Raw genomic sequence first — 24,705 nt, 5'->3', positions numbered from 1 at the left:
GTGACACCCACACATGCTCCTGAGAAGTGGGGTTCGGGACAGGCACCGGGGACCCTCCCCCAGGAATTCATCTTCCAGGGCTCAGTCCCAAAGAAACAATCCATGATTTAAAGTGAAATTTTTGTTTAAGCACAGTCTTTGCAGCATTATTTTAATAGCAAAAGTGGGAAATAGTTAAAAAAATTGTAATATATCCCCATAATAAACTTTTGTGCACCATTAAATGTTACCAAATAATTTTTATGATGTGAAAAAAATCTACTCCATTTTAAGTGAAAATGAAAATTATTCAAATAAATGAACTGTAATATACAACATATATTTGTTCTACCTCTGGAAAATAACCCTTTTATTCCTGTTGGCTATCTATGGGTTGGGTAACTTTTGATCATTTTTTAAATTTTTCGTCATATTTTTGTGTATTTTATACATTTTTCAAATAAACTCATTAATTTTGAATCTGGAAAAATAAGAACCTTATTTCTCCTGAGTAGCATTCCTTACTTACTTTATTTGTTTCTTACTCCCAAAACTCTCCAAGGAATAGACATTGTTTGCTTATAGAACAAACAATGTAGCTCATAGCTACTCCACCCGTACCTATTTCCCTCTCTATCAGATGAAAATGGTAGATGTGGAATGTATTTAACTACTAGAATACTGTGAGGACAAATTGAGATAAAGATGAAAACATGATTTGGAAGAAAACAAGTATAATAGAAAAACAATGAGTTGAAGTTTGTCAACATCTATTTCTCAAGCCAACATATTAAAGAATTTTCAGTGACTATCAGGCCTGTGCCTGTGCCTCAGATTAAATAACAATGCCTATAAGATATTAGTTAATAAAATTTTTAAATGTATCTATATCAACCTCTAGAATAGTGCTATCCAAAGAATTTTCTGTAGAGTTGGAAATGTTCTCTATCTGTGCTGCCTGATAAGGTAATCATTTAGCCAAACAAGGCTGTTGAGCATTTGAAATGTGACTGGTGTGACTGAGGAGCTGAATTTTTTATTTGAATTAATTTAAATATAAATAACCACAGTTGGCAAGTGACTGCAGCTCCAAAATGTAGCAATACTGTGAATCAGGCATTCTCTTTGTACTTTCCATATATTATCTCATTCGAACCTCAAAACCACCTCTGATCCAGGTATTATTTATACCTCCATTTATAGATGAGGATTCTGAGTGGTAAAGAGGCTGAGTGACTTGCTCAGGGTGAGTGCTAGTAAGTTACGGAACCAAGATTCACAGCTGTGTGCGCAAGTGCCAGAGCCACCCCTCTGTCCATACTCCTTATTGTCTCCCTCCTATAATGCAAGGCCTGGCTCCCTGAAGTCACATGCGAGTAGAGTGACAAACTATAATGGAAGTCAGAGAATTTTATGGGATGAGCTAGATGAAGACTTTGCTCTTCTTAGGTGAATTCTCTCTGCATCTAATATGTTATAATCTGCTCACATGATGAATTCTCCATATATGTCCATCAACCATGAAAGCAATGATGTCGTAAGACATCGGGAAGGGGCCTCAAGGCTGCATGTTGGTTAAGTTGCTGACTTTCTCTTGAACCAAGCCCTTCCCACTGAAAATCTCTTATAGCCAAGATCCCAAACTGCAGAGAGGTGAGAAGGCAAATTTGCTGAGTCCATTTGAAATATTTGGGCGGCTTTTAGTGTACTCTGCAGGAGTGACAAATGAGTGTCTGTGTAAATCAATACACCTTTCTGTGAAGGAGCTAATGGTTTTATGTGAATAGCGAGGCAACACACATAAAGACCAGTACTCTTGTTTCCTGCCAGTGTTTTTAAAGTTCACTGTCGTAACTCTGTTCCTCTTGACCTTTATTGGTGATACCTAGCAGAGACTCACGTTGCTAGTTGAGTTCTAACTGGACGTCTCACCTATCAACTTTCGTTCACTTTTCCCTCAGTGCCTGATAAATGCCTCTTTTCCATCTTCACCCCTCTTAGACTGGTCATTTCTTAACTATGCCATGATTGTTTTTTGAATAATAATGGACTTCTTCAGATTTGAGAATACTTCATTCCAGATAAATACAAATTTTTTTTTTATTTTGATGTTGTAAAGTCAGGTTTATTATCATTGTGATGCACAGTAATTGTTTTGTGTGTGAATGTTAAGAAAATTACTATGTATAGAATGCTGTGAAGCTAATAACTCAAATGCTAATAAAAAAAGAGAACCTTTGGTTTTGAAAAGTAACATGCTTGTTACCCAGAAGTATGAAAAAGTCTTATCTTTGCTCTCAACATAAGAAGATGATGTAACATCATTATGGCTGAAAACTCTCTAACATTTGCAAAATGCAACCAGCCCCTTTAAAACTCCTGACATATCCTGACATGCAATTAATTCACAGAGCAACTCTGCTCTTTGCTCTTTAAAGTAATTCTTTAGCTAGCCCTGTCTTGATAGTCCTCAAAAGCTACATTTTTAAAATACAGTAATTCTGGGACACCTTAAGAAACATAAAGAGGCTGTTTTTTATGAGGAATCTTACATATTTTTTTCTATAGCCAATATCTTATACTGACACAATCATATTTTATTTAACATCTTTACTTAGTGCATTTCCACCCAGAGGGGAAACATTTAAGTAGAATTGCATTGTGGTTATATTTTGCTAATTAACTTACAAATGTGGGACTCTAACTATGTAAATAGAACTCAACCTTAATGTGAATAGTATTCTCTGGGGCTAAAAAGACAGCTTCAAGACTGCGAAGTGTTAACTCCCATCACACTAGAGCAGTTGCTGATTAATTATGAAGGTGTGAACTTGGTCACGTTTTGGAGGTGGTGTTCCCTCCAGAGCAATTGACTAGATAATTGTGCTCTGGCTGCTGTGGGACAAGTGGAACCCAGCAGGTGTGAGACCTAAGCCTGGAGCTGTCTCAGCCTGTCGCCACTTACTTGATCGAAGGGAACAGGTTCTGTGAAGGTGTTTGTTCAAGTAAATCAGTCACAGATTCTACCACCTTGAGGATAAAATTAACATTTATTTAATATCCAACATATCAGAGCAAGTGATCCAAATGACCAGTGAAATGGGTAAAAGGGCAGACAACAAGTAGAGATCTCACTTTCTTATCTGTAAAATAGAGACTAGATTTGATGAAGTTGAGGTCTCTTTCAGCTCTGGTATTCTTGCGCCTGATAGCAAAGGTGAATTACAGTGGCTGGGTAGATGGTCATAATTTTGCATCTCTGGGATGAGTTTCTTTCCTTTAATCTATAAAATTACATGGCTAAATGTGTTACTCCAATCCCTTATAACTCTTAAAGTACATAAAATTTATATACAAGTTGCAAGTGCCATGTAAGCAAGCATAGGTGTGATGTCATTCATTCACATGTATAAAATGTGTGCATAAACACACATATATGTGAGCATGTATGTGCATCCCTTCCAGAGGACATTTGGCAAAGTCTAAACTTTGGCATCCAAACTGGGTAAGGGGTATGCAACTGATAGATATATGGTGGGTAGAAGCCACACAATGCTGCTAAACATTCCATAATGCTCAGGCCGCCCCTCAAAACACAAAGGATTACCTACCCAAAATGTCAGTAGTGCTGAGGTTGAGAAACCCTAGTTTGTATGTATGTGTAGGTATGTGTCTGTGTGCCTGTGTGTTTGGGTTTGGGTTTTTTCAGTTTTCATATTTTTTTTTATTCAGTTTGCTCCAAGGGTGAAATCAGTAGTAATCATGATCACAAACATTATTTTGATTGGCTCACAAGCCTGCCTGATCAGTAAAACCTGAAACAACAAAAATATGTTACAGAAAGTACAAAGAAAGTACTCCTGGAGTTCACTGACTTGAGAGCAAACAAAAATGATGTAAACATAACAGGTGTTTACATGCAGACCAGCACTTGTAACCTGCTTATTTCTGGACAGTCCGGGTCCCTGTTGCAAGTGCTTCATAAATCACTGCTGATTACCTTTGACATTAAATAGGACTCTCCTTACAAAACTCTTCCTAGACCTTACTCTTGCTGCACTTGAGTGGTTCCTATTCCTATGGGATTGGCGTATGCTATGTACATACACAGATAAACTGCATACACACTCTCTCCTTATATTGAACAATTCTTTGTATATAATTTGTTCTACCCTGATCAGCAAGACATTGTTTTCCTCGCCATCTGTTGAGACGTGGAAATAAGCTTTGTTGTGTACAGCCCAACATTCCATTCACTTTTGTCTTAGTGAGACTTCCTCCTGGTTTGGTCACCCTTCTCTCTGCTCAAGAGATTGCATCCAAGTCTGGTGTAGGGGAACGAAGCCAGCTAGGCTCTGAGTTCTAGTGGAAGTTGGGTGACCCTCTCATGGACTCAAAAGGAACAAATGAGCACCATATATGCTCCAAATTGTGAGAAAAGAATGGTTATAAAGGAAGTTAAAGTGTGATCCTTTTCATCATCTCTTTAGAATCATGATTTTATGATATTTATTCTGGGTAATTACTACATACATTTTTAAAAATCTGGGATTTTATAGCTGGACAAGACTTGGAGATAATCTGGTCTAGTAGGATTAGGAGAAAAAAATAAAGTCCACAGAGGTTAAGTGGCTTGATCAATGCCACACAGTCAGTACATGCCAGAGCTTGAAAACATGTGATCCTGACTGCTTTCTCTGCCACATCATGCTGCTGGGAAATGGTTTTAAAACCATCAAACTAAAACTAAAAAGCCAGGTCCCTTGATATCACACCATGCTGAAAATATCTCTATGAGACATCATCTAGGTATAAAACCTCCTTAGGAACATCACCAGGTAAGTACACAGGATGAACAATGACTCAATATTATCTTGCTAAAATGATGTGTAATGCACATAGAAAAAAATTTAATAAGATTGGCGGCTGCCAGCTTCTCAGCCTACTTGTCTATTGCACCTGAGCTGAGCTGTAAACTGAGGTGTTTACACTTCTTTTATCCAGACCTCAGTAAAGAATATTTCAGTTCCCCTCATCCCTTATCACTGCAGGGTCCTAACTGCTTAAAAATATCTTCTGACTCTCATCCACTCCCCCACACAGAGCAACCCAAGAAATTTTAAAAGCTAGAATGAGAGGAATTACAGTGGTATATAAATGTGCTGGCTTCCCTATTCTTCCACAGTTTTCAAAGCAAACCCTGCTTCCTGCCCATTCTCTAAAAGGAAATAGGAAATCACCCACCCCCTTTTAGCTTTTAGACTCGCAAACAAGGAATGTGGTTTATAGAAGGGGATTCAGTCTAGCATAATTTCATTATCACAACACAGTTGAAAGTTCACGATGGTAAGAAGTTTACTGTAGTGGTTTAGAGTACTTTTGATTCGGTTATGTCTATGAGACATGAAGAGAGCCACTAAATCTCCCCAGGCCTCAGGCTGCTCATCTGCAAAATGGAGATAACAACAGTCTCTCCATGGTTGTGCTGTGAGAATTACGTGAGATAACATATGTCAAGTGCTGAGCACAGAGCCTGGCACACAGTTTTCATCAGTGGTGGAACCTCGGTTCTTGAACTTAATTCATTCCAGAAAACTGAGCAGTGATTTGTTTGAAAATGAAATCTCTTTTGTTGCCTGAGAGACACAAGACTGACCGCACCAGTATCAGCATGAAAGGGTTGTCGTGTAGAGGATCCAGACCCAAAGCTTTGCTAGACAACAAAGACATTTTTTCCGTGAACAACTTGGTCAATAACTGAGTTGTTTGAAAACTGAGACAAGCGAGAACTGAGGTTTGACTGTTCCTGCTGTCATGGTTGTCATTCCCCATAGCACCCTTGCTTTCTCTGTCCCAGCTACAGCAATGACTCAATGACCTGGCTTCCATTTTAAATTAGACCCACGCGTACAACTCCTGGATCGATGTCTTCCAGTTGGTACTCTCACATCTCAAATACACAAAAGTGAACTAATTAATTCTTCAAAACTGGATATTTTGAAAAGTACCAGAAATGCAAGGGTAACTCCTCTCTCATGGCCAGATCTTATTTAGATTTTTTTCACCCCAGTGGAAATTTTGGGGCACCAAATGGGAGAAGTCAGTCAAGGGGGTTTCTCATGTCATTGTACTTTCAGCTAAAGGCAATAGTGAAACAAAATTATACTTAGACACTACTGCAAGACCACTCCTTCCTTGCAGAGAGGCTGGGATCTTGGAGTGTCCACGTGCTCCTGAGCTGCTGTTGCCCAGTCATGTTGGAGACAGATGGAAATGGGAACAGGGCTGAAGGCAGCCTTCCATTGACTCTCACGGTCCATCTGCCCTGCCAACTGGACAGGCAGTTGTCCTGAGTGGAAAGGCCAGAGGTTATGCTTGATAAGAAGTTTAATCACACTCTTCCTAAGCTTAATACCATTTTCCTTGTGAATTCTTAAAGAAAGGGACAGTATAGTGAGCCATGGCATCACTGAACAAAAGGATTTCATGAAATCAGGCAAACAATGGAAAAGGGGGGAGGAGTCAAAGCCCAGCTGGCATACCTTGCTTAAGAATGAGTTATACATTTGTTGTAATTTTGTTTCCTCTGTAAGAAAGGAAATAATCATTACATGGCAAAACAAAAAACTTTTTTTCTAAAAATCTCCCATAAAACTATTTCTCTCAACTTGCTTTCCATTTCTATTAAAGACCTTATCACGTCTCAGAGACCTGGAATATAAGCCCTCAAGTCATCTTCAGTGCTCAGCTCTCCTCATCTAGGTACTGGGTAGGAGCTGGTGAATCTGTTCTGAATTCTCTCTCAAGTGAATGCCTCTCTCCCCATCTGGTGCCACTTTTTTATATCAAGGGTAGGTCATCCTGGACAGGAATGCTGCTGTCTCATGTGTTCTGAGCTCCCGCTGTCACTTGCAACCCCTCTTTGTCACTGTTATGGGGGTTTGTTCTTAAAATACACATTTGGTCATGGTCACGTTCCTTCATGGCAACATCTGTCTCTTTCTACGTCTCTGTCCTTTTCCCTAACTAGTGTCACCTGCTCTCCACCCACTGACCCCAGTAGAGTAGAACTGAGCTGCCCAAGTACACTGAAGCCCTACCAGAACTCCCTTGCTTTCAAGCCTGTCTAAATACTCTATTACTTACTTGTGTGTGTGTGTGTGTGTGTGAAAAGTGTCTTCAGACAAGTGCATAAAAATGCATATTTAGAGTTTAAAAATTGTAATGCAAAAAATTGAACAGTTGTCACTAGGTTGGCATAGGAAGTGTTAGCAGAAGCCCAGACCATCCCCTCCCTCACCACCTTGGGCTGCTCTCTTACCTTAGCTTCCTTTCTCCCCACTAGAGACAACCATTAACCTGACTCCTGTAATAATCATTTCCTTGATTTAGAGAAATAGTTTTACCTTCTCTGTATCTATTTCTAACCATATAACTTATTTTTTCAGTTTTTGAACTTTGTATATGGAATCATGTGGGGAAATCTCAATGTGTGTGTGTGTGCATATTTGTCTAAATATATGCATGTGTCCTGCTTCTTTTACTCAGTCTGTCACTGCAAGATTTAGTCATGCTGTACAGGTAGCTCTATCCCACTGTGTTTTACTTCTACATAGTATTCCATCATTGAGTTCACCAAAAACAACCCACTGTGCTGTTCATCTTCATTTGGACTGGCTCTACCTGCGGGCTGTGAAAGCAAAGCTGTACCGATGCATGTGTATGGCCATCCTGGTATGTATGTTCACAGGGTATCTATTGTGGATGTACCTAGAAGTGGCACAGCTGAGTCAGAGGTATGAGTATCTTCTCCCTTAGTAGGTTAAGGCAGGCTGCTTTAAAATGAGTGTACTAATTTACACCACCATCAATGGCCTGTGAGGGTTCCTGTTGCTCCAAATGTTCACTAACTCTTGCCATACAAAATCCTTCCATTTGTAACAGTCTGGTGTGTGTGTGATGGTATATCTCTGTAGCTTTAACTTACATTTTTAAGTGATTTTTCTCTTTAGAGAAAAGTTATTTCTGGAGCACACACATCTGTGCTTATTTTCTTCCTGGGTTTGTCTTTCGGGTCCCGTGTAGTTCAGAGGTCTGAGATTTGTATTCTTGAAGGAAGTCCCAGCCAATTCCCCAGCCTGAATTGTCTGCTTTTTGGTAGAGTGGGGACAAACACCTAGCCTCTTAGACATTTCTCCAGCTATCTTTGTTTATATTTTGTTCCTCACCATACTTAAGGAATAAGGACTGTGCCTATATAAAGAATATGTCCTGTAACTTAAAGAACTTAACCTAACAGCATCTCTTTCAGCTTCTTTATCTATAAAATGGAGTTAACACTATCTATCCCATAGTCTAGGAGTCTTCAGTTAAGTGAGGTAATAAGGTTAATATATTAATATGATGTTCTGAAAATCAATCAAGTTTTGTATAGTTCAACTTCTAAAATGACTGATAGTTAATGCCACAAACACTCTATACTCAACAAAGGGATCAAATTCCTTCACGGTTCTCTCAGTCCTGTAAAATTCCTATGTGACTCTTTCAGAACTGTGAAATTTACTCTAGTCCTCTTATTTCTTGAAAGTCATAGAGTTGCAAGTAAAAGATTTTTTTTTGCTAAGAATTTCAGTGTACCTGAAGTTTTCGGCTCTGTCATGATTTGGAAAACACTTGTTACATCTTGAATTCAAGTATGGAAATGTATAAATTGCTGAGGTGTTCAATTTTAATAGAAATAAGTTAACAGTACTATTAAATGTTGGGAATAATGAAATGTTTGTACCCATCTTTAAAAATACTCACTTGTCAGACACACACATCTTCACTTCTCTGAATTCACACAAGTCTGACTCCAAAACACAATCTTGTACAGGCCAAATAGACCCCCTTTCAGTTAGGGGTGGAAAGGGGCAGGGGGTGTGGGGGCGTGGTAGAAAAAGGAGTTTTAGGGGAAGGGTGGCCATGTTAATCCACTTTAACAAGTGTAGAGACAAAGGCAGCAGCCTCATTCGTGAGGGAGAAAGTGTGTGTACTGATAGCTTTAAGGTGCTTTATCCACGATTTTCCAAAACCAACTTGTGTCACCAGAACTTAGGCAGAGAGTGGAACTGGGCATGGCATCTGAGCTGAGGCCTGATGGTCACCACTGGGCCAAGTCAACCTCTAGATGAAATTTGAAGCAGAACACGATCACCAAATCCTTTGTATTATCAGATATAAATGGGCGTTTACACCATTTGAGAGCTACTCTCAAGCTCTTTGACAGATAGGAGCATCAGTGTGCAGAAGCCAGCACATACCAGCTTTTGAGAGCCGGTTGTTACTTTTGCAAGAATTTTGTGAGCCTGTCATTAAGCATAACAATTATTATTAATTAAATTATATTGACCTACATTTAATTAAAGACAAAGGTAATATGCATGCAAAACTCATCACTTCCTTACTCTAACATTTTACTATTATCTGAGCTGTATATCCTACACTGTGGGAACACTCTGGTGATGGGCTTCTGTGCCTCTCTTCCCCACTCCCTGGGGAAGCTCAAAATCAGTGACCATGGGAGCACTTACACCATGGAAAGTGGAGAAGAACCAAGTAGGAAACCTTTGCCAGCATACTCCAGGAGAGGAGGTGGTTGTTTTGAGGAGATGAGAATGAGATCCAGCTACATGGAGGCTGGTGTGGGCATCGCTTCTTGCAGGCCCGTGTGCTACTGTATCCACCTGTGCGTGCCTTAGGCTGACTTTGTTATTCTCACTCCATGTCAGTTTGCTTGGACTTTTTCATTACTATTTATAGCATTGGGGTGGAAGGGATAGGGCCAGTAGCTGTGATGGTTTTCCAGAATGTCAGATCAATGGACTTTGTAAGTAGCCAGGGTTTGCAAAGTAAGTTTGAGTAAATCAGGAAACAGAATCTTGGAAGTGTTCATCTCCCCAAACCGCTTATGGTTTTGTTTTTGTTTTTGTTTATATAATTCTAGTTGCAGTGCACATCCCTGCAATGCAAGAACTGTATAAGGACAGGGTCAGAATTACAAGTGATCTGGATACCTTCTGTGTTCTAGGAACAGTTCAGGATGTGGGCAATAACAGTGAAGACCTTCACGGAGCAAAGAGGGCAGGGAGTGCTGTAACCAAAGGGTGGACAAGGTGCTATGAAGCTTAAAGCTAGGCCCTCTGGTTAGTGGCATCCACACATTAGAAAGGCAACTATTTCATGTATACAGTTTGAAAAGAACTGTGAGTAAAGGCATTGTTTCTTTTAGCTACCTACAATATGGTGGGGATTATCATGATCAAGTTCTTGTAGGTTTTATCAGAAAGCCTAGTAAGTGATCATTTTAAATATGACTTCAAGGTGAAATGCAAGGCCCTATCCCAGATCATCCTGCACCCCTACCACCCTGCTCACATTCTGACTACTACAATGCTGCAATTAAAGGTTCACTCTTTAATCCTCTTGTAAAATGCAAATCCTTTCAGTGCTTTATTTATTAGCTTTGAATCTTAATGTGAAGGAACGGATGCTTACTCTCTGAGAGGCAGGGTTTCCTATAGGGAAAAGGCAGTTGATAAATGGGCACCTGGAAGAGAGAGTAAGGAGAGAAATGAGGAGAAAGGATAGAAATGGGAGTGTGCAGGTGGAAGGAGCCAGTGCCTGAAGCTAATCTTTGTGTGAGGTTGTTTAAAATACTGGTTCTGAGGGCCCAGGTTACACTTCTCTTGGGTAGATTTCAGCTTTCAGATGGGAGTTGTTTTTCAGAGAACAGAATGAAAATGACATTGATCAAATCCTGCACCAGGTAAGGCTCTGTTAGGTGCGTTTTACATTCATCTCACTCACCCCAGGAGAGTCAGGGGTATTTATTACCATTCCTGTTTACCAAGGAGGACTCAGGCTCAAAGAGTCCAGGTGATTTGCCTGAGGTAATGGTAGGCAGGAGGCAGCACCAAGATCAAAATAAACACTTACCTGACTTCAAAGACCAGACCTCTTCCCATTATAAAAAATAAAAAAGGAAATTAAAAAAGGCACACTGTGGCCTCCAGTAGAACTCATCCTTTCTTCCTAGGATGACATGTCCTTCTTACCACTCTACAACCCACGGACACCCTACATATTGTAGACTTCTTTCCTGTATCTCCCCAGAGGCAAAACCCCCACAGTTATCAAGCTTTCTTTCCTATTTGTATTATGCAAGCATTCCCTTTTATTTTCCAGCTATAATTCAATATCAAATAATATATTTCCAAATCACACACATTTTTTTCTTCTGTTCTGCACACATACACACACACACAGATGTAGGAGAAAACTGGGAGACTCATAAACAGAATAACAGAATTCAGCAAACAAACTTAGATGTTTTTACCAGTCTGAAGTGAAAGTCTTTATGATAGACACTCTACTGAAATATGCAGATAATGCACTGTGGAAGCAGAGAGTAGTCACCTCCCGCCTCTCAAGAGATTTGGTTAGGCTTTCTGGTGGAGATGGCAAGTGTGCTGACTGCCTCCAGATCCAAGGAAGCAGTAAGAAACTCCCAAACAATTCAAAGGGGATGATAGCCTGGGTGCTGCAGGCAGTGACAACCACCTTCATTCTGAGGCTGATCATCTGAAACACATTTTCTCAAGGTGTGGTCCCCAGGCCAGTTGCATCAGCACCACCTGCCCCAGGTTAGAGATCCTGCCCTAGATACACTGAATCCAAACGCAGATGGTGCCCAATAACCTGTGACCTGTCAAGCATACTAAGTAATCAGACACATACTCAAATTTACAAACCACTGTTCTTAAGGCAAATCCAAGCATTTGAATTTGGGAAGTACACAGAGATTTCACTGTGAAGTGTTTTCTCGTCAGCTCTTCAAAAATGAACCTGTGTACAGCTCCTGCATGAGATCTCATTGCATGGGCCTGAACTCCTTGACATGAGGTTGCTATTTAATTTGGATTGAGGTCCTCATGCCTTGTGCTGGGCCTGGACTTAGTGGGCATTCCTAAGGTTTGTTGATTGCAAGAGCAAGGACATTTTAAGAGTGTGTCTGTGCATGTATGGGCACATATGTGCCTATGCTTATTCCTGTGGTGGATGAGAAAAGCTTTAAACTATTTCCTGAAATTTTCTAGGATGACAGAATTTGCCTATAAGATGCACAGCAGCCCTAGACATTGTCTGGGTATGGACACTGTAGCTCTTAACTCTACACAGTGCGAAATACCCTTTAGCCACCTGTTCCCCACATAGCCACTACAGTGACCACACATGATAAGGTGAATGATCCAGGAACCGCATATGTTTCATTTGACAATGATAAAGGGAAGGAGACTCAATATATAGGTTCTGTTCTTAGTGCCTTTTGAACTTGGGCTTTCGGTCACTCTCCTGGATTAAAATGTCCGCACTCAGGTGGCGTACTTGACGGTGCACTTAGCCCCTGCCATGATTCTTCCTCCTCATAATGATTTTAGACAGTTTTCAAAACAGAACAGACTATCATGCAGTTAGGGATATTTGGGGGATCTCTGTGTTTTGCTTGGAAGGCTGAATCTAATGTTCCATGGCTCACTGTTAAAAGTTAAGGTAGCACTAGAATTGGTAAGTAAGCTATTTAAATAGAGTACCACAGGACTCTGTCTGATTCAGGGGGGCAATTATAAAGAAACACACTCTGGGGCCAGCCCATGATTTTGGAGAAATGCCTTTTTCTTAACTTTCATCTGACCTGTCTTTGCTGTTTGGAAGGATTTTCAGCAAGCTGGGAAGATGTCATCCTGAAAAAGACCAGCAATAGTCATAGCAATGCAGCTTTTTTGTTACTATAAATTGGACTTTATTCTTTTTCTCTTTTTTGTTCCTTCAGAGGACATCCTCTTCTTTCCGCCTTCTTTTTTCCTCCATACCATCTTACCCTGCTGAATTTCTACCATGTTTCTTTTGCAAATTTGTTTGTTCTTTTTCATTGTTCTTAAACCCCTGATTTTCTCTACAGTGGGTATTGGCTGCTGTCTGACATTATTCACTTGCCAGCATGGTTGGATAATTTATTTCTTGATAGTGATACAAGCCAGATGTCATTGCATTGGTATTTTTGTTCAAAAGTATATCATTTTCATTCATTTTAATGAGGATTTTATTGTTGTTTTGAATGCCTTTTGAGTAGGCTTAATCAAAGGTCAAGATCACCTCTTCAAAGAATATATTTCCTACTTCACCCAAAATTCGTTGACTTTTTCTCTGATCCTGTTGCATTATAGCTTCTGATGAGAGAAATTAATTTATTTCTTCTACTAGCTATCTCCTTCTTTGTGGTAGCTTCTGTGTTTCTATATTCTAATTCATTTCCTAAATATGTCTGTTCTATTTATCTATTGCTGTGTAACCAAGAACTCTAAAACTCTTGATGTTTAAAAGGATTTTTGTTTTTCTTACAGTTCTGTGGTTCAAAAATTTAGAAAGACACAGAGAGATGGTTCACCTCCAGGTCTTGTACTGTCAACTGAAGCTGGAAGAGCCGTTTCCAAGGTGGCTTCTTTACTCACATGTCTGGCCTCTCGAAGCCCCATGGCCTGTCCCTGTCCATAGGCATCTGATCCTCCAGGGCCTCTCCACATGGCTTGGGCTTTACATCATGTCAAGATATCAGACTTCTTATAATGCAGTTCAAGGCTCCAGGACCTAGTGTTGTAAGAGGCCGAGGTGGAATCTAAAAAATTCATGATCTAGCCTTGGAAGTCTCAAGAATGGCACTTTAGCCATATCCTATTGGTCAAGCAAGTTAGTAAGGCCTGACCAGATTCAAAGAGATACATCATAAAGCATTTGCAACCATCTTTAATCTACCACTATGGCAATTCTAGTGATGAGTGCAATTTAACATTTATAACTCAGTATCCCATACTGTTCAATATAGACATAGAAACTTTAAATATTCTTCCAGTTGTCAAAATACGCCAGATGATGAATACTGGTTTTTAGCTTGGAAACTTATAGACACCATGTTAATAAATAAATCAAATTAGTATTGACATGCGCCAACAGTAAAAATTGTTTATCATTTGTTCAATTTCTTACTTATCTATAAGACATTATTTTAAAAAGGATACATCAGAATGTATCCACATGTGTGTGTTACTACCCCTGAGAGAACATAGGTAAAAGTGCCTTATACACTACTTATACAAATTCATTGATATTGAGTAAATATAAATGTCAAAGTTAGTTTCAGCATTCACCCAAAACTATAGTAAAAGTGCATCCAATTCAATCGTATTCTTTGGAAAAGAGGCATACAACATAGGACTCTTATCTCAGAGGGCTTACAGTCTATCTGGAAAAGAGTAATAATATTCATAAAACTATTAACCTCAATTGAAGGCATCATAATTATTAAAATATATTACACTTTCTTATGGTGAAAGTCAACTAATCAACATAGAAGGAATAGTGGAATTTAAAAATCACTGTTTTGTTCCCAGAAAAGAAAAAACTAAAGGAGTTATCACTACCAAGCCAATACTGCAAGAAATGTTGAAGGAATTTCATTAAGAAGAAGAAAGAAGATAAAACTATGACTAATACCATGGCAATAACCACATACCTATCAATAATTACATTAAATGTAAATGGATTAATGCTCCAATCAAAAGACATAGGGTAGCTGAATAGATAAGAAAACCAGAACCATACACATGCTGCCTACAAGAGACCCACTCCAGATCCAAAAACACCAGACTGAAAGTTAACAGATGGAAAAAGATATTTTATGCAAACAAACAAACAAACAAACAAAAAGCTGATATAGCAATAGTTATATCAGAAAAAGCAGACTTTAAAATGAAGGCTATAGTAAGAGACAAAGAAGGACCCAACAATTCCACTTCTGGGTATTTATCCAAAGAAATGCAAAACACTAATTTGAAAAGATATATGCATCCCTATGTTCATTGCAGCATTATATAAAAAGCCAAGATATGGAAATAACCTAAGTGTTCATTGACAAACAAATGGATAAAGAAGAGGTGGTACATGTATACAACAGAATATTACCCAGAGTGAAATCTTGTCATTTGCAACAACATGGATGGACCTACAAGGAAGGTATTATGCTAAGTGAAATAAGTCAGACAGAGAAAGAGAAATACTATGTGATTTCATGTATACATGGAATCTAAAAAACAAAATAAAGGAGCAAACCAAACAGAATCAAACTCATAGATGTAGAGAACATTTTGATGGTTGCCAGATGGGAGTGGTGTTGGGGAAGTGGGTGCAAGAGGGGAAGGGATTAAAATGTACAAATTGCCAGTTATAGAAAAGTCATGGGGATGTAAAATACAGTGTAGGAAATACAGTCAACAATATTGCAGTAAGTGTGTGTGCTGTCAGGGGGTACTAGACTTACTGGGGTGATCACGTGGTAGTAATATAAATGTCCATTCTCTGTCTTGTACACCTGAAACTGATATAATATTATATTTTATGTAGGGAATTAAGAATAAAAATATATTTAAAAAGTAAAAGTAAAAATGACTATTTGGTAATCACCACTGTAATAATAGTTTTAGGCAAAAAATTATCAATACATACTAAAATTAAGGAATAAAAGCATGAATATCTAGATATTTGCCCACTCTAAAAAACTTTGCATATTCATATAGTTTTGAAGTAACTTCCTAGGTCTTTAATGATTACAAAGGGAAATTAATAGCTTTGTAGTGGAGAAATTTGACAGATCCTAACCTAACCAAGTGATCAAAGTTAACATACTAGTAATGGGATAAATTGGTATCAGGTGCCTGATGGACTGAGAAGGACACAATATTATTGCTATAGTATTCTTGCCAAAAATACTTAATCTAACCATGAAGAAACATGAAACAAACTCAACTGAAAGGAAATTGTACAAAATAACTGACCTGTACTTTTGAAAAAAATTCAAGATCACGAAAGACAAAGGCACTATTCCATATTACAGGAGACCAAAGAGAAACAGTAGCTAAATGCAACTCTGGGGATCTAGATGGATCCTGGGCTAGATAAGAACATTAGAGGGATAACTGGTGAAATGGGAACAAGGTCTCTAGAGACTAGGTATTGAATCATAGTTAATTTCTTGTATTTGATAACTCTGTATTGGTTATATAAGAAAATGTGGTTTTGTTTTAGAAAATACACTTCATAATATTAAGGAGTAAAGAGGCATCATGTCTCCGCCTTATTTACAAATGTTTTGATTTTTGTAAAATATCTCCAGTCATAGATAGATAAAGCAAGTGTGATAAAAAAAAAAGGTAACTTTTGGGGAGTCAGAGTGAAAGGAGTTGGGGAATTCTTTGTAATCTCTTCAAACTCTTTCTGTACATATGAAATTACTTTTGAAAATTTAAATATATGCCCCTATTTAAATATTTTAGATTCAGAGCTGAGCCAGACCACAAAAAATTAGTAGAATATGGAAAGGCCAGTGGGGAAGTGGAGCATAGTCCAGGCTAGAGCAGCAGATCCAAAGGCGAGAGAACTGGGCCTTCCTGAGAGGTTGGGGCTGGGCCTGACTCTGCAGATGGCGTGCGCTATCAAGCAGCAAAAATGTCAGTTTGGATAGATAAGTGGGGACAAAGTGTAAGATCTGAAAAGCCTACAACAGAGTTGTTATTTTATGCAGAAGGGACTTTTAAAGGTGGAAATATTCTACCCTTGCTCTCTGGAAATATTGTGTTAGCCTGCTCAGACTGCTCTAACAAAATTCTACAGACTGGGTGGCTTATAGACAACAGAAATTTATTTCCCACAGTTCTGTGGGCTGCGTAGACCAAGATCAAGGTGTCAGCATGGTCAGGTTCTAGTAAGGGCCCTCTTCCTGGTTAATGGCCAGTGCCTTCTTACCAAGGCCTCCTATGGTGGAAGGTGGCTACCTAGCTCTTAGAATTGCTTCTCAAGGCCATTTATCCCATTCCTAAGGGCTCAGCCCTCATGACCTGCGCACCTCCCAAAGGTGTTTACCATCCCTTCAGGCATTAGCATTTCACTATATGAATCAAGGGAAGGGGACACAGACATTCAAACATAGCAGATGAATGAAACAGCTTCATAGTGTAGAGAGCTTTTTAAATATAAGAAGCGCTTAGAGAATTAATGTGTCACTGGAACAGCAGTTTAGAAGCATCACTCTATTCAATCACTTGTAAGCTCTGGCTAGTATGTCTATTCACAGAGCAAGACCTCTGAGTAACATAGTTCCTTTTAAATATGTGTATATTATTCATTAAACCAGGACAATACAGATTTGCCCTATTAGGCTCTTCAATTTTATAAAGACATTTGAGGACTTCAGAGATGAAATCAGAAACATATTTAGATCCCTAAATCTGGAGTCATGATGAAAGCCCACAGAGCAGGGAATCCTCTAAATCGTGGACTCAGTCTAGCAAAAGTTCCTGGTTGCTGGGGCATACAAAGCAGAACACAGAGATCCACTGTTACATTCACTTGAATGCTCTAATTACATCCTCTGGGTGTGCTGATTTAATAACATACTTAGTTAAAGTGGAAAAGACCTGGGTTGTCATTTCTGTAATTCTCAGTAGTGACACCTACATTTTCTTTTCCTCTCTACTTTATCTGTTCCCACCCCTGCCTTGCAAATATTCACAGTGTCTCTAAATCACATTTAATTAAGGGGTTTCTTTTCTTGCTTTTTTCCTCTGTTGTCTCATGTCAGTAGCAGGTTGATCCTGAATTTCTAATAAATGCAAATGCATTAAAGAAAATCATGAGTTCAAGATTCTTTTAACTTCACTGGCATAATTGTTAATATCTCCATTCTCTCCTGGGATATGTAGGATAATATCAATTAAATTGGTCTCTGTAACTGAATGCATCAACCATAAATGTGACTATTGTGTCTTCACTAGCACCCTTTAGGTATTTAATTTACTTGCCTCTAATAGATTGTCAGAGCTGTGAACGCGGAGCAAGCAATGTAAATGGTGTAATGATGGTAATTAGCCGAACAGATCGAAGGTAGTGTTATTGCCGTGTGATATTGTGGGTAGGAGCAAGATATAGACATCCCATATAAATTCCTATTTCAGCTTTATTTCCTTACCCATTTTTTCCACGACATTTAAAGTGAAAACAATGTAAACTGCCATTGCCATCCTCTCCTTTATCTCTTCCCATTATTCTCTGTGTCATTGCCTTACTAAAATCAGCAGACTTTGCAAAAGCTAAATTTCTCCTTAAAAAGCAATGGGTTTATAGAATCAAACTTCCAGTAGGTCCCCTGCATATCATGATATCCAAATATGTGAATTAGAAGTCACTTTGTAGATTGGTGAGTTTGCTCTTTTCATCTATTAAATAAAGAACTGTAAACCCAGTAAGGTCGAATGACTTGTTGAAGGTTACACAACTTGGCATTGCCAAGTGAACTTCACTGGAATGAAACTAGAACCTGGAATCAGCCCTCCCACCTGGGCTGAGCAAGGCAATGAGAGGTCACATCGGCCGCTGGTGCAGGGGAGATTCAGTGTGACAGGCTGAAGCAATACCGGAAGGAGACAGCAGCAGGTCACAGGCTAAGCTTTCAGCTCAGTTTGGGTGGGGAGCACAGAAGAAGCAGTCTATGTGCAACCAGTACTTTAGAAGTTCAAACAGACGATCAGGGTGAGGGTAGAAGGATTGGGCTGTGTGGCAGATGTCTGTCTGGAAAGGGAATGGAAAATAGAACCTCTCCTCAGGGACAGGAATGTTGGGGGTATTGCTGAAACAGGGATTTGCCATCCTCTGGCATCCTTTGTGCCAGAGACACAAAGTCAAAGCCAAGGATTAGAACTGAAACCTGAAAAAGAGACAGGGTCTGAATCCTGGGACTCAGACTATGAACAAGGTCTAGATAACCAGGTGGCAAGATCACCTCCAAACAGATTTTCCCTCAGCACTGTACCTCAACTTTTGCACCCCATCCTAGTGCAGTCACGTTACCTGAGTTGCATTGCTAAGGAACAAACTACAAACTGGCCTGAATCTGAAACTTGTGATACATCTTCAAAAAATAAAAAATAAAGTATTCAGATCACCAGGGAACACAAACAAAACCACTGCCCGCATTACCAGAAAACAGAACACTAGAACTTCAAATTCCTGTGGGTGGAAAAATAAACACCAAATACCTACAGAACTGTGGCTATAAGCTTGTGTGTCCCGGGAGGGTGGCAGCAGAGTGTACGAGGAAAGACTCCCAGGATGAGAAGGTCCCACAGCACATGCTCAGTACAGACCACACGTGGAGACAGCTGGCTCCCAGTGTGGCTTTGTGCAGGGCTTGCAAGTGTGGGGGGCCTGAGGTGGCTGTGTCAGAGGGGCAGTGTTTCTGGGGAGAAGGAAGCAAAGAGAAAAGGGGAGGTGACATTTGGATACATGGTTGTGAAATGGAAAAGGAAGGGAAAATTTTAAGATGTCATAGAAATAAAAGGGAAGTATAAGCATCCTCCCCAGTCATCATTCATTAAAGAGGCTAAAACGAGGATACAGGACAGAGTAAAATTACAGTACATGACCATGTTGTGCTCTGATAAAGCAGAAAGAATGCAGCTGCAGAGTAGGTGGCAAAAAGGAGTGAGAGGGGAAAGGTGATTGTTGCGTATGTCATAGGAGGGAGTCAAGGGACATGATTTTAACTAGACAGTAACAAATAAAGTAAGACCCAAAAAAAAAAAAAAGAAAAGAATGATGAACAGTATTAAAAAACCTGCCAGATGTACATGTAAATGGGGTTGAGAAGTTAGAGGGGGTACCTCACTGAGTGTACCTTTTAGTATGATTGTGACTTTTGTAATCATGTTAATGTTTTTCCATGTTCAAAAAATGAAGTGCAATGAACAAGAAGAGGAGAGATTAAATTTGAATACTATCAGAAACAAACAAAGTGAGCTGAATTCCAAATGAATTGTATAGCCACACTAATGTTGGGGGGATACTAATCTAGTAACTTTTGAGCACAATAGTTTTGCTATATACCTTCATTCTAAAAAAGAAAATAAATGGTTCTGAATTCTTCTTAATACTATATTTTGTAATGTTAAAATTTTTGTATGGACTGTAGGGTTGAAGAAATGAGTATAATATTGGCAGCCCATGTCCTAGGAAAAAAATAAATAGGAAAATAGCAAAAGGAAGAATTATTTGTTCTATGGGGGTTGAGAGGGTTTGTGTGTGTGTGTGTTGTGGGGGGGGGGCAGGAAGGGAGAGAGGGGCAGAGAAATTCTTCCATTGACAGGAACTAGAAGCAATGACTCCTCCATAGATATTGGCACACACTAACTCCCAAATCTTAGTTTCCAAATGTTATTCCCCAACTAAAAGGAACCAGATTTCTTGAGGAAATAGTCAGTTTCAGGGGTGGGGCAGGGAAAAAGCAATGAACCTGAAACATTTCTGTGTGCCAAAAAAGGAAGAAAGTGTTTTTTACATGGTGGAAACAAGTTAAAAGGACACAGTATAAAGGGTCCACCTTCCCAAAGCTAGGGCAATTCAATCATCAAAATTAATACTAACAAACAGTAGTAATTTATAGCTCTTTCAATAACATAAGAATTCATGTATTCATACTAATTGAATAGGAAAAGCACTCCACTCAAAAATATATGTAGAGGAGTGGTAGAAATCATCATTCACAAACAGAGTAGAGTAATCACTGATTCAGGGATCACTCATTGATGGTTACTAAAATAGGTGGATGAGGATTTGGTAAGGAATAAGATACTTTCATCACCTCAAGTAGAGAGAGATTTGGCAGGTCCCACTTAATCAAGTGATTAAAGTCAACTTGTCCAATAATAGGACACATGTTCATTGTATGATTCTGATGTGATGCACTGGGAAGGACCCATCATCATTTCTGTGCTATTCCTGCCAGATATGCATGAGAGAAGTTGAAACAAACCCAAATTAATGAATATTCCAGGAAATAATTGGCCTCTACTTTGTAAAAAAGGAAGGAGCAATAGAGGGAGAGAAGGAAGGAGGGAGGGAGGGAGGAAAGAAGGAAGGAAAGAAGGAAGGAAGGAAGGAAGGAAGGAAGGAAGGAAGGAAAGAAGGAAGGAAGGAAAGAAGGAAGCAAGGAAGGAAGGAAGGAAGGAAGGAAGGAAGAAAGGAAGGGAGGGAGGGAGGGAGGGAGGGAGGGAGGAAGGAAGGAAGGAAGGAAAGAGTAAGTTAACAAACAGCATGAAACACAAAGCAACTATTCTAGACTGAAGGATCTTGGATTAACAGCAGAGAGGTGCAATGCATGATCCTGGATAGGAATCTGAAATGTGTTTTAATGGCATTATGGGGACAATGGATGAAATTGGAATAAGGACTATAGACTAGGCTGTGGTATTGTAGTAATGTTGTATTTCCTGAATTTGAAAACTAAAATGTGGCTTTATAATAGAGTCTTTGTTATTAGGAAATACACAGAATTATTTAAGTATAAAGAGCATCATGTCTGCACCTAACTGTCAAGTTGCAGAAAAAACACTGAAAAAGAAAGAGAATGTTAAATGTTAACAGTTGGTGAATCTGAGGGAGGGGTGGCAGTTCATACTATTCTTGCAAATCACCTGTAAGTTTGAAATTATATCCAAATACATTTATTAAATAATTGATAGGAAGAAACTATAAAGCAAAAATGTTGATCTATGTACAACCTAAAAATTATACCATAATTTTGGAAGAATTGTTTTGGAACTCTGTACTGTCCCTGCACTCCCACAAAGGTCAAGGAGAGTTGTAGGGAAGTGGTCGGCAGAGTGAGGCGGGTGGTCACTGTTGCAACTGTGGGAAAGATTAACCTGCACGTTCAGAATTCAGACTGGGGCCCACAGTGGCAGAAGTGGACCCAGGTCACCAGAAGTAAAGGGCAGTTCTTAGGCCACTACATCATGTTCCTCCCAAAATCTGCTATGCTTATTCTGATTACTTTTTCCCCTGAGATTATTCCACATAGTAACCTACCAGCCCTATTCAACTTAGTGTCTTACAGTAATTGGTATAGCATTCAGATACCCACATGGCTCTGAGGAGCAGAAAAGAAGTAATTCTAAAACAAGAGAGACAAGGAGAAGGACTCAAGTATAATTTAATTCTCAAATTTCTCATTATTTTCTTATGTCAAAAGTCATTGACCAGAAAAGCAACATGTTTAGTTTGCATTTGGAGTTGTGCTTTCATGAATTTCTGTCAGATTCTTTTCTGTGGCCTAAACAAATATCAGGTTGTAGAACCATGACAGGTGTTGAATTGAGTGAATTCACCAATAAGTGAATTGAGTGAATTCACTCAATATGTGAATTGAGACATTTCTTATATTTACATTTTCATAGAATTAAATAAACATTGTAATCTTTTCATAGAACACTCTCACATCAGACCATGATTTGATTTCCTACCTGTTCAGAATATCAAGTTTCACATTTCTTTAAATGATAATGTGTTTTTGTGGAGCAAGATAGTAAGACAGAAATCATCCTGGAGATATTTATAATAGTACTTAGAGCAAACTTGTCAAAGACTCTTCTCAAAGGTTGTTTTGGATCCTGAGGAGGTATTTTTAGTAACTGTATTGAATATGTTGTCACATAATACAACATTTCATTGATTTATTTGTATTACTTTTGTATCTTCCTGCAGGCAGAGAATTCAGCATTGGCTTTGGAAAACGAAAATCAAAGGGAACAGTATGAGAGATGTCTTGATGAGGTAGGTGGAATGGAGAGCTGCTTGATAAGAGGCTGCACTGTTTGTGGTGTCCAACCTTTTGGTGTCTCCGGGCCACACATTAGATACATTGTGACGCATAATCACAAAATAAATCTCATAATGTTTTAAGCAAATTTATGATTTTGTGTTAGGCTGCATTCACAGCCATCCTGGGCTGCCTACGGCCCGCGGGTGCAGGTAGGACACCCCTGGTTCCTTAGATCGGAATATCTGTTCACTACCAGCCTGCACAGGACAGGAGTGTTTGTTCACAGGAGTGAACAATACAGTTCTCCAAAGGAAGGTTGTGAACAGGTGCACATTGAGAAGGAAGATCAGTCTATCTCTCTCCACACCTCTCCTTCCCTCTGTCTCCCTAGTCCATTACACAGGCATCTGTAACTTCCTTCTGGTTATTGTTTAACATTCTTGGGCACCATTGAGGTAGTCTTTACTGTATGATGAATTCCTCCGTCCAGCAGGTATGATCCTCCACACCTGTAAGTGCAGTCATGTCAGGGCATGCTGCATCTCGTCCCTGACAGGATGCCCTTTCTGAAAAAACTAAACCTGACAGAGTGGGTAGGGTGATGTGCGCAGCTGTTAGCCAGAGGGAAAAATCAGCATATTCACAAAAACCAGAAAGAGAAAGGGAAGTGAAGAAAATTTGAGCAGAATGGAACACAGGGCCCATGCATGAATAAACTTGAGAAATATATTTGATGATGATGGAGAGATGAAGGTAAAGATAGTGGGCACTTCAGAATTCCTGAGAGGTGAGAGGAAAAATCTCCCTCCACCCACTCCCGGCTCACTCTCGTGGGGGGCATGCTGTCAGTCTGCACTGTATGGACCAGCCAGGGCTGGTTGCTCATCTCACTGACAGCCCTCATTTGACATGCTGTTGGTGATTAGAGTTATTAATTTAATGGGGTGACATTTTTAGTTGTCTGCCTTATAGTGTAAGACTTGCTCATATCCTTCCAGTAGATTCAGTGTGAGAGTTGTTACAATACAGCTTTTAAGAAAATAAGAACACTGTGTTTAATTACCTTATCAGTAGAAACTATCTTCAGTCTTTTTCTCTCCACTAAGAATGAGGAAATCTATTCCAACAAACTCCTCTTGATCTTTCTTACTCCTTCCCTCCCCCTGACAGCCCCCCACCTCAGTGTCCCATAAGGTGGTGAGTTACACAGGCTGAGATCCCGGTTCTGACATGATCACTGTCACCATATGTACCTCCCTTCTCCCTTCAAACTGGAAGCGGCCTCCCTCCTCGGAGTTCCAGTTGTGTTGGGCGTTTCCTACACCAGTGATTCTTGAAAGGTCACCCCTGGGCCAGCAGCACCAGCCTCTCTTGGGAACTTGTTAGAAATGCAAATTCTCAGGCCCACCCCAGACCTCTATAATTAGATGCTGGGAAGGGGCCTGGCAGGTGACCTGTGTGTCAGCAAGCCCTCCAGGTGACGCTGAAACACCCCCACAGGTTGAGAGCCGCTGTCCTCACGACACAGGCCACCTTGCATTGCACTTACTGTATGTGGAGAATAACCCTCAAATTGGCCCCAGAAAAAACTTTAACTGTTCAATACTTAATGTTTCAATTGTTTAATATCTCCAGCTATATATATCAGTTACTTAAAAGAGTATTTGCATTTCTCCACCCTGTCCAGACTTCAAAAGGCTCATGGATTTTTACGATGTTCAAAGTTGAAGTAGTTGACATGAAAGGGAAGATGATGACTCAGTCTAGTGAGACCAGTTTGGCACTTCTCACCCCTGGTCCCCAGGTTCTTGGTCCAATCAGAGTTTAGGCAAGAAAGACCAAATAGATCCAAGAATATTTAAAGGAACAAATATTATCCGTGAATCGTATGTATTGATCATCAAAGTTTTACTTTAACCTCCTGCACAGAAATTTCCAATGAGACTTAATCTGTATTCAGAATTCAAATTTGTATAAATCACACT

At 39.5% G+C, this 24,705-nt stretch overlaps 1 protein-coding gene across 4 annotated transcripts in view; it reads left to right on the top strand.

Annotated features, from left to right (window-relative positions):
• The window catches only part of NCKAP5 (NCK associated protein 5), a 902,113-nt gene that overhangs the window by 667,653 nt on the left and 209,755 nt on the right, over nt 1-24,705 (top strand). For all 4 annotated transcript variants that reach the window (XM_053918599.1, XM_053918602.1, XM_053918601.2 and 1 more), the window contains one exon: nt 22,663-22,735. In XM_053918599.1, the coding sequence (XP_053774574.1) occupies nt 22,663-22,735 (73 nt within the window). The remainder of the gene's footprint in view (nt 1-22,662; nt 22,736-24,705) is intronic.

This window comes from Desmodus rotundus, chromosome 2 (genome assembly GCF_022682495.2).
Source record: "Desmodus rotundus isolate HL8 chromosome 2, HLdesRot8A.1, whole genome shotgun sequence".
NCBI lineage: Eukaryota > Metazoa > Chordata > Mammalia > Chiroptera > Phyllostomidae > Desmodus > Desmodus rotundus.
This window is presented reverse-complemented; position numbering and strand designations above follow the sequence as displayed.